Source organism: Poecilia formosa, unplaced genomic scaffold (assembly GCF_000485575.1).
Source record: "Poecilia formosa unplaced genomic scaffold, Poecilia_formosa-5.1.2 Scaffold482, whole genome shotgun sequence".
Taxonomy (NCBI): Eukaryota; Metazoa; Chordata; class Actinopteri; order Cyprinodontiformes; family Poeciliidae; genus Poecilia; species Poecilia formosa.
The window spans coordinates 324971-335819 of NW_006800421.1; the positions used below are offsets into that span (position 1 = coordinate 324971).

A 10849-nucleotide genomic window follows, 5' to 3' on the forward strand; every position below is an offset into this window, starting at 1 on the left:
CTTTTTTTGTCAAGTCAGTGTTTGTAAAAACAAAAACGCAAATATTCTAACAGTTTATAAAATGTATATTTATATTACCAAAAAAAAAAAATTACATACAATCTTAACTAAAGGGGCTATAAATAGAAATATATAAAATTATAAAGAATACATTGAAATACTGTAAGTAATAAGGCCTGTTCGTAATCTGCACCTGATTGGCTCAGCTGGTCATTGGTGACGTGATCCTCGGATACTCAAACCCTGAATCACACGTCACAGATTGACGTCAATGACCGCCTGAACAGAGTCCTTGAATGTAGGCCTGATCATTATACTGGATCGCAGGTAAGTTCTTCGAGGAAAAAAAAAGAAGCAAAAAAAAAAAAAAAAAAATTACATACAATCTTAACTAAAGGGGCTATAAATAGAAATATATAAAATTATAAAGAATACATTGAAATACTGTAAGTAATAAGGCCTGTTCGTAATCTGCACCTGATTGGCTCAGCTGGTCATTGGTGACGTGATCCTCGGATACTCAAACCCTGAATCACACGTCACAGATTGACGTCAATGACCGCCTGAACAGAGTCCTTGAATGTAGGCCTGATCATTATATTGGATCGCAGGTAAGTTCTTCTAAGATAAAACAAAAGCAAAAAAAACAAAAAAAAAACAAAAAGATATTAAGGACAGGTTATCCTTTCTTAATGGTCAAGCATCACAATGCAGGGTGAAAAGAGAATTTTTAGTCCAGGTCTTTATTTAAAGGAAAAGAAGGATGTGTGTTGTATATATAATTATGCTTATATATATTATTTTTATACATTATATAACTATTATTAACCACTTATATAGTGTTTAATTTCTTTGTATAATCTGTTAATGACTTATTTTAATTAAAATGCGTGATATTGATCATAATCAAACTTTAAGACTAAAAAATGAAATCCTACATTCAAATACTGTACGTAACAAGGCCTTTGCATAACCTGGACCTGACTGCCTCAGCTAGTCTTTCATGACGTGATCCTCGGATTTAAAACTCAAATCGCGAGTCAAACGTCACAGATTGACGTCAATGACCGCCTGAACAGAGTCCTTGAATGTAGGCCTTCTGCGATCATTTGGTCACTAATCATTTTCTTTGTCTTGCAGGTAAATACTTGTAAAAAAAAAACCCCATTAAGGATAGGTTATCCTTTCTTAATGGTCGAGCATCACGATGCGGGATGAAATGATAATGTTTAGTCCGGGTCTAAAGACCTGTATGAAAAGGAGGATGTGTGGACTCTGATTGGCTCAGAGTCCAATCAGAGGCTGCTTTTAAACGGGCTGGTCTCTATTTCGGCTCGTTCGCTGGTAACAAGCTCCTATCGTTTCTGCTCCGCTGGCGGGCAAAAGCAAGGAGGAGGCAGATAAATGCTTTAACAACTTTATTCCTCTTTTGAACAAGTACAACGAACAGCTGACTTCCCTAAAACTAACACACTGATTTTGAACGGCTGTGATGTGTGAGGTTACAGTGTGCACATCTGATGTTGCTCACAGTGGTCCTCAGTGTGCTCAGGGAGCTTTTGTGTATGCCCAGACACATGAAAAATTAGAGAGAACATTTATTGACAACATTTAATTTTCCTTTTGATTCAAAAAAGTATTTTTTTAATTGAATTTTGAATTTGAATTATGTTTTACAATCCAGGCTTCACAGCAGAGAGTTTTCCCATTTGGAGGTCCGAAACTGGCATAGTTAAGAATGAAAGCTGAAATATAATGTCGCGTCAGTTGCTTAAGTTTTAAAAATGACATTGTGAACTTATGTGGCAGTATGCCCTGTGGCCTTTGGACGCACCACACAAGTGCCTGCATCTAATTGGTTGTGGCGCTGGCTGACATCACGTTGTTTTCCTTCCGGTTCAGACCGCGGCGTTTGTTGGTGCTGCACGCTCGGTAAGGCAGGCTTCATCTCGCTCAATCAAGCTTATTACTTGTGATATATTTACGTTTTCTGTATAACAGCTGCAAAATAATGCGTGCGCTCAAACAATGCGCTTAATGACGCTCTGATCGCCGATCAATCGTCCTTCTGGTAAGAATCTTCCCACACTTGACATTTGTTAGCTTAGCTTTAGCTCAGCTTCTGTTGCATATCCAGGCAGGCTGGCATGAAGCCAGCCTGTTTGCTGGCTTCATGCCCGCCGTCCTGGTCGGCGTAAAGCTGGCTCCTACCACTCGTACAGTGTGGCTAATTTGGCTGAACTGCATAAATGTATTGTCTGTAATTTGAATGTCTCTCTCCTTTATTTTGACAGGAACGGCCAGCTCGTGGTGTTGGTGGTGGACTTTCCGGGTGGTGGTCCTTCTGGTTTGGTGCACGATTTTCTTTTGTTTTTGCCTTGTTTCGTGTGCTGCGTTTCTTTTCTTTTAGAACACTACCCCGAATTTCACTCTTCCCTGAGTTGAGCCAGAACTGGCGTTTAATGTGTGAGTGGTTTTAAGCTAATATTTTTTAACTAAAACAATGGTGTAATAAATAAACTTATTGAATTGAGATTGTCTCAAGCCTCATCTGTAAGCGGGTCTGTGTGCCTTAAGGTAACTTTTAAAGTGGAGTCATTATAACCAATTTTATCTTTACTAAAACAATGCGTTTGAATTTAAGTTGCCAATTATCACACTGTTCCCGCCACACTTAGACTGATTGGCCAGTAGGTGGCAGCATAGGAGTAATAAGACAACGCGATACTTGCAGCGCGTGCGTTCGTCATTGAAAGTCATGGAAACGACGTTAGCGTTCTCAACCCTATAAATAACGCGGACCTTCTGAATTCTTCCCCTTTTCGATGGGACTTTTGAGAGAGACGCCTGAAGAAGCATTTGAAGCCTCGGAAGGATTGAGCTTGTCTAGAAGTCTGCTAGCAAAACTTTCTGACGAAGCATTTGCTGAAAATCGCACTTGCTGAAGAAGCCTGTGACAAAACAAACCTGCGAAAGATGGTTCCTGGCCAGGAGAAGCACCAGCAGGGAGATCGGCTGGAAGGTTAAAATCATTTTTACTACTTTAAATAAATGAAAGAAAGTTATTACAAAGATATTAGTGACTTATTTTGTGTGTGTGTTTTAAAGAAATACTGACTGCTGCTGAAAAAAAAGACAAGTAGCATTCTTTAATAGCATAGATTGTTCTTAACTAATGAGCCGTTTCTTAACTGAATTTCGCTGGAAATGTCAGGAATGTTAAACTGTGGTGTGGTGGTCTAAGAAATGTGTATTTTACTTAATTATAGTCAAATTAGTTAAATTAACGTCAAATTTCTGTAAAATTAGCTTGTTTCTTGACCGTTATTTTTTTTGAAAAATGCTGTGATAAACACTGTTTCCATGGATACGCTAAATGAAATACCTTTATATGTTTATATATAATTTATAAATGTATATATATATATATATATATATATATATATATATATATATATATATATATATTAAATGGTATTTACGCTTATAACAGCGTAGATTTTAATTGTTTACATGGTCTGTTTATTTTTTAGCATAGCCAGGAAACATGGGTGAATTGATTTGACAAAACAAAAGGGTTATATATAATCTAAGACTATCAGGTTAGATGACTTTGGTGTCCAGTTCTTTGAAATTTTGATGATTTCTTTGAAATATATAGCTTTAATAGTTCTCTTTTGCATTTGTGGGGTCAAAGAAATTTGAGCTAATTTAAATTGTTTAGTGACTAAAGTGTTAGCATATTGGCATTTGTGGATAAATGTCTTGGATAATAACACTAGTGTTTGAGAAAAATACTTTTGCTGGTTTGAAAAAACAGTCAGATGTCTGTCCAATTCTTGGCCTTTATTTTTATTATTATTTTTTTTTATGCCCTGACAAACGTACTTGGTTTCCATGTTAATGACATTAGATGTGATGATTTATTAGGACACTCGAGGACCCTTAACATAACATTTCCATTCATGCAGCCTTCACACACTGATGATAATAAGCTAAAGGACTGTAGCCACAGATGTTGTATCGTGCCAGCAATAAACTCCATCTAAAGGTGGGAGAAGTGTTTTGCTCAAGGACTAAACGACAGAGGCGGCCATTGCAGGGCAAACTCCTACCTCTGTTGCCCCAGCTATGAGCATTATAAGTGTGTGTGTGGACGTTAATGATAGACCATTAATAGGCAATGAATTGGGTATAGTCGTAGTGATCATCAATTAAAGCTGATTTTCACAAACGAAATAACAATTTCTTTGTGAAAATCAGCTTTGATGACTTTGGAATCCATTTCTTGGTAAACTGGATGGTTCCTTGTCCGTTAAAAAAAAAAAAAAAAGCCCAGACAAATATATGTAGTTTCCATGGATACGTTGGTGACATTATTTTAAATGACTTCAATAAAAATTAGGAAACACTTGCAGACATGTGCCTTCTCCTATCTATTGATAGACTTAATGTGTGTTTAGTTTTCCTACATGGGTGAACTGATTTTAAAAGAAAAACATCTTTACAGAACAATCAATGTGTGCCTGTTGATTTCACAAAGTAACTAAATTATTTAGTTTATTGCAAGTTCTCAACACCAGAAAAACAATGTTTTGCTCCATTAGTGACATATTACTAAAATGAATGTTAACTGTGAATGTTAAAATTCATTAGAAAAACAAAGATCTCGCTTTCAGTTGGTCCAGTTGTGACTCATTTGTTAGTTAAAGGTTTTACATTGCTTATGTGGTTTAAAAAGTTATTTCTGGTTTTAGAAGATCCGTTTTGTTTTATTCAGATCTTTGGAATAAGAAGTCAGCGCCTGGTCCAGGTTTCAGAAAATGCCCCCAAAACACATTTGGTCTCCTTGGAGACGCTGCTTAAAATAAAACCTTAATATTTGAATATTAGAAAAGTTTTTAGATATATATTGGCCCTATATTATTTATAAGTAGTTTAGCTTATATTTAAACTTATTGTTTAGTTTTATTTTTCCAAGAAAGAGGAGTTTTGAATAATTAGTGGTTTACGTAATGCTGTGTTGGTCCTTTGCATATTTAAAGCTGTAATATATTTTCACACTGATTACATTTTGTTGATCTTTGTCTCCATGGAGATGGTAATATTGAAAGAAGCATTTGGAGCAATATAATTGTGTCAACATTCCTCTGAGTTTCTTGCTGGGTTGTGTGCAGCCATGATCTTCTGACTGATGTAATGAATTTCATAACACCACCTTCAGCCATAACTGACCCATTTGGAGTAATATTAACATGTGATAGTGAGACTTTGAGGCATCATGCACACATAAGCACTTTGTATTGCCTTGTTGCTGAAAATGTGCTATATAAATAAAATTACCTATAAGGGATGCAGATTATTATTTTAATTATTTTGTCTGGCTTATCACCAGACAAAATACAACGGCTATTTCAACACCGGATATGTTTTCTAAACCAAATAAACAGTTTAATTTTTTGTTGGAGCCCCTGGAAACGGGAGGAAAGCCACTTATGTCGGCCTGTTTATTTAAAAGATGTACATCTATAAAACTTTTCATTTTATAGGTGTACATTTCTGCTGTTGGCTGTATGTGGGTGTATGAAGGCAGTACTGATGGGTCGTCAGAGCAGCTGTGGCTGTGATTGTGAAAAATTGTGGAGCTCAAAGGAATTTAGTTTGATTAGCTACAATTAATATTTTGGTAATTTACAATGCTATTGGAAATATATATATTTTAAACTTTGATGCTTTTAAAGTGTTAAAGTTGTGTAAGCAGTGATTTAAGTATAATGAATGGATCACATATCGTATCCCTGGCTATTATTGAGAATGATAAAATGTACCAGTAGCATCAAAGATTTGTGAGGATGTGTTATAGAAGGGTAAACTGAGTAACTTGTTGCAGGGCTTTATTTTATTCACACTAATGGCACAATCTAAGATTACAGGTGTTTCATTAGCTATTAAAAGTCCTAAACACAGTGTATAGCTCTTTAATTTATGTTTCCAAATGTTTAAGAGTTTATGGCTAAGGATGAATTACCAATAAGTCTAAATTTGATTTGTTGTCTTTAATGATTGATTGGTACCAAGAAGTAGGGCTGTAGTGATACAATAATCACACGATATTCTGCCCACGATACGATATATATTGCGATATTCAGCAAACAATACAATTCAATACACTTTTGCGATTTTCTGAAAGATTTTAGAGGGACAGATTGATTTTGGTGATATTCTGTGACTGTTATAGAGTTGGATTGAATTAATTTAACTGAAAACTGATTAAAAGCACCAACTACACAATACATGGCTCTGGTTGGACATGGACACAGACTTAAAGTCAACAACTGGACAAAATGAATCAAAGAAGTGGTGAGAAAACATGTTTCTTTTAATTGAAACAGTACAAACTGTAGCTTACATGCATTTGTAAAGTAAATAAAATGCACCAAGTACCCTGCTTTGAATAGTTTGATACCTTTTTAACCTTGACACTTAACATCTGAAGGAATCACTCTAAGCCTGATGACCGAATCACTCTCCCGGCGAAGCAAGCAGTGAGTGAGCAAGGTGACAGTTGGATGTTACGATACTTGCGGATGAATATCGATTTTTTTCTAGGCAAGAAAATATCGATATATATCACGATATCGATATTATTATACAGCCCTAGCTGCAAGTTTGTTTGTCTGAGTGGTGATGGTCTATACATGTTTGACCCTTTAGTTTTAGAGTGCATTCTGGTTTTTATCTAAAATTGTGTTTTTTGGTGACTAAAGATGAGCTTTATTTATTTTATCTCTTAATTCCCGTTCTTCTTGTATAATCACATCTGGTGTTGCAATAATATTGTTAACTAAATATATTCAAGAAAAACAAACACATTCACAAACCTGGGTTATTGTATTTCAGTGCTCCCTCTAAACATTGCTTTGGACTTTTGTGAAGGCTAAGATACTGAATTATAGCTCTTTCTGCTTTGTTTTTTCCTTTACAGCCCATACCATGGCGCTTCCAGCAGATGGATCCCCAACGTTGGAGGGAAATCCAGACAACGGTAAGGAACACGGTAAGGTGTGGTTAAATGAAGCCGATGTGGTTTCTGAAGACCATGGAGAGGAGTTGAGGTATAGTTCAGCTCTGCAGTCTGTGGACTGTTCTACCAGCTCCATTGGGGACGAGGTAGGTAATGAAGACCAGGATGACTTGCGTCCAGAGAAGTCCAGACCTATCGCGACCTTGCAACATCATCAGGTAGGTTTGGAAGAGAAGGGGGCTTCTTTGACTTCCAGACGCGCCAGAAGAATAACAAATATGGTGTATGCTGCGAAGGAGGAAGACCCACCATCAAAGCTTAGTTTTGGTACCGTGCTTCCTTCCAGCTTTAAATTCACACCTGGACTTGACAAACAGGAAGAGCCAATTTTGCGTCCAGAGGACTCTGGACCAATCGGTGTCTCGCCACAACCTCTCGGGGGCTGGAAAAGTTTAGTGGCTTCTTTGACTTTTGGCCGCGCCAGGAGAGCTACAAAGAAGGTGGATGCTGCAAAGGCGGACGACCCTTCATCAAAGCCTCTTCATCAGGTAGGTATGAAAGAGGACGCGGCTCATGTGACATCTGTGACTGGCATAAACGGGAAGAGGAGAAAGGACAGTGATTCTGAAGAGCAGCCTCCTGCCAAGAGGATCAGGGAGAACCAAGCTGATGATGAGTTCCCCTCCAAGAGGACCAGAGACACCGTTTCTGAAGAGGAGCCTCCTGCCAAGAGGACCAAGATCGGTCTTCCTCCAAGTGGTGATCTCTTTTCAGTTTTTCGGGCACGTCCTCTTCCTGAAAAGGACCTCCGTGCCAAGAGGACCAGGGACAGTGTTGCTAACGTGTTGTCATCACGTAAGGATCCTGGACTGTCACCCCCCGTCCTCAGTCCCTCTTGTAAAATAGCGCGTAAACGTCCTATTTTGTCACCCCGTGTTTTCAGACCCCCACCAAGGATGATGCCATGTGACATGGAAGAGGAACCAAAACCTTCAACATCCAGTGGAATTACAGCAAGAGAGAGTTCCAGACACGTGTGGTTTAGACCTCGCTACGTCCTGTCAAGTGACTCCGAGTAGATTGGGATCCGTAAAAACCGAAGACCGTTTTGGGAAGTTGAATAAGAACATCATCACTTCTTGTTGGTTTTTTATTAAAGCCAATGGGTTTCTAGCAAGCCTGTGGAAGCCTTAGGTAGCTCCTTGCACCACGGTTTTCTTCATCTTTGCGTTTTCCTCTACTCTCCATGTTTCAGGTGTGACAGTGGTTCTTCCCTACATAGTGCTCTCCAGTATAGTAAATTATTCTTTCCTGTTCCTCTACTAATCCACTCTCCAAGTTTTCAATCTTTCAGGTTGTAGCTGCTCATCGTTGGATCCTTTCGTCGTTGTCCATGTGGTTCCTACCTTCTGGATCCCTTGTCTTTCACGCTGCTTGTAAGTTTTTTCATTCCACTTTCACATGATGCTGCTTCCCTCCTGCTGGTGGCAGATCTCTGATTCTCTGATCATCCCAGGTTGGATCTCGTCAGCCTGTAAACCTCCACCTTCACCACCACCAGTCAGATGGAGGAAGATAAGAGAACCCAGTTGAAAAAAATGTAAGGACATGCACTTTTACACAACGAAAAATGTTCAACATTCAAATCTATTTCCTGTTTTCTGCTGTACTTTCTCCTTACTGACACTTTTGTTTTGTGTGATTTTTTTGAGTCCTTTCATAACAGCAGAGCTTTGATGAGCTTTGTGCTGATGGAAGGAGGATCAGGAATAGAGCAGAGGACCTGCTGATCTACTGGCTATAGTAGGTTTTAGAAATGGTGAGGACATAATTATGAATTGATCAGAAAGTCTGATTCAGTGATCTCTTATTTAGACAGAAATGAAGGAATGTGTGTCTGATCATGTGTTGATTCTCCACCATCAGTGAAACAAGACAACAGCATTGGACCAATCAGGAGAGAGAAGACACAGAGGACTGAGGGGACACAGAAAATCCTGCTGAATGTCCATAGAAGAAGATTCCTGGTGCAACAGGGGGACAGCTGAGGACACAGAATAAAGAGACAGATCATGTGAAGTAGGTCCTTCAATAACAAACCAAGCATTGCCATAAAATCTTATTTTGAAATTTCACCTGTTCATCAGTCAGATGTTGAATATTTGAGAAGCCAGCGTTGGTTTCTGACCCCAGATTCAGAGTCTGCAGATCAATAATGTCTCTGGTCATCCCAGGTTGGATCTCCTCAGCCTGTGAACCTTCACCTTCAACACCACCAGTCAGGTGGAGGTAGATAAGAGAACCCTGTTGATGAAAAAAGTAAGAAAAACTATTTTTACCTGGCTGACAATTTTAAATGTGAATGAAATTGAGATCAAATTTCAAACTTTTTCTTTTTTCTCTTTAGATGAATATTCTCTGTTTTTTTTAAAACTCTGTTGTCTTTTCTCTTTATTTCATTTCTCCATGAACTCATGTCTCATGACTTGAGTTGGCCAATATAAAGAAGACCTGCTGCACCTGTTGATCTACTGGTTGTAACAGATTAAAGTTGAGGAGATGATGACTAGATCAGAAACGAGCTGCAAACAGGAAAACGAGCTGCAAACAGGTGAAACAGCTTAGGTAAAGCTAAACCTAATTAGATTTTTACATTCTTTGTTAATTTCATTGAAACCACAAAAAATGCTTCCACCATATCTTCCAACTGTTCAATATTTTTTTCTATCAAACTTTGAGCAGTGTGCAAGAATTACCCAAACATGCTTTGACTTTACTAATCCCAAAGGGAAACTAAATGTAGTTGTAGCTCATAAATTCAGATTCTTCTGTTATAGATGGCTGATTGCTGTTGCAGGAAAGATCTTTTGTAGCAGTCTGTATTTCATCAAATCTGAACAAGCCTCTGACTGATGAAGCTCTGTTTTCCCCCATACAGACTCATGAAGAGGATGGTCAGAGTTGTCCATAGCTTTCTTGACTCTTATGAAGAATCCTTCTTTGCATCATCATCTCCAGATGCTCCAGTCGTCTCCAGAACAGAACCGGAACAAATCCAGCCTTCTTTATCAGATTGCTGAGCCTTTTGAGGTTCCTGGTTCTGATGCTGCTGCACCAACAGATGATAGCAGAAGAGACGACACTCTCAACAGCAGACTTGTAGATCTGCAGCATCGTGCTGCAAACCTTGAAGGATGTTAGCTTCCTGGAGAAGTGCAGTCTGCTCTGTCTCTTTTTATAGACGGCTTCACTGTTGATTCTCCAGTCCAGTCTGTTGTCAAGGTGACCACAGAGGTATTTATGTTCCTGAACCACCTCCACATCTTCTCCCATGATGGAAATAGGGTTTGATCCAACCCTGTTTCTCCTGGAATCAACAACCATCTTCTTTGTTTTGTTTACAGTCAAGATTAGATGATGGTTCCCACAAAGCGCTCCACCAGATCTCTGTACTCGGCCTCTTGTCTTTCTCTGATTCACACAACAACTGCAGAGTCGTCTGAGTATTCCTGCAGATGACAGAAGTCGGACTTGTGCTGCAAGTCTGAAGTGTAGAGAGTGAAAGGAATGGTGAGTACAGAGCCCTGTGGTGCTCCTGTGCTGCTGACCACCTGGTTAGACACTCAGTCCTTCACTCTCACAACCTGTGGTCTGTTTGTCAGGTGGTCGCAGACGCAGACGACTGTTGAGGCCTCCGCCTTCGTCTTCTGGAGTTTCTAACAGAACCAATCAGGCTGAACTATGTTCAATGTACCTGAGAATCAAAGAACCTGATCCTCACTGTGCTGCCTGCTTCGTCCAGATGACACTGGGTTTGTTGAAGCA

The 10849-nt window shown here is 38.9% G+C and overlaps 1 protein-coding gene and 2 long non-coding RNA genes across 4 annotated transcripts; all 3 read left to right on the top strand.

Annotated features, from left to right (window-relative positions):
• Positions 1–418: 418 nt before the first annotated feature.
• On the top strand, positions 419–1163 carry LOC107833941 (uncharacterized). Its single transcript, XR_001659708.1, has 2 exons — positions 419–733; positions 919–1163. It is a non-coding gene; the product is annotated as an uncharacterized LOC107833941 (long non-coding RNA).
• A 1703-nt stretch (positions 1164–2866) lies between these two features.
• Positions 2867–8617, top strand: LOC107833939 (uncharacterized). Its single transcript, XM_016664385.1, has 3 exons — positions 2867–3022; positions 6986–8460; positions 8541–8617. Exons 1-2 carry the CDS (start codon positions 2977–2979, stop codon positions 8101–8103), a joined length of 1164 nt encoding a protein of 387 aa, XP_016519871.1. The 5' UTR covers positions 2867–2976; the 3' UTR covers positions 8104–8460; positions 8541–8617.
• Positions 8618–8946: 329 nt separating this feature from the next.
• Positions 8947–10447, top strand: LOC107833940 (uncharacterized). Of its 2 annotated transcripts, none has more exons than XR_001659706.1 (4): positions 8947–9103; positions 9259–9343; positions 9516–9635; positions 9963–10447. It is a non-coding gene; the product is annotated as an uncharacterized LOC107833940 (long non-coding RNA). The 2 variants fall into 2 exon arrangements; XR_001659707.1 differs by having other exon boundaries at positions 9531–9635.
• The last annotated feature ends 402 nt before the right edge of the window (positions 10448–10849 follow it).

Coding starts and splice junctions, on each gene's coding strand:
- LOC107833939 (XM_016664385.1), top strand. CDS start 2,977: ATGGTTCCTGGCCAGGAGAAGCACCAGCAGGGAGATCGGCTGGAAG. Junction 3,023..6,985: donor GCAGGGAGATCGGCTGGAAG/GTTAAAATCATT, acceptor TTTCCTTTACAG/CCCATACCATGGCGCTTCCA.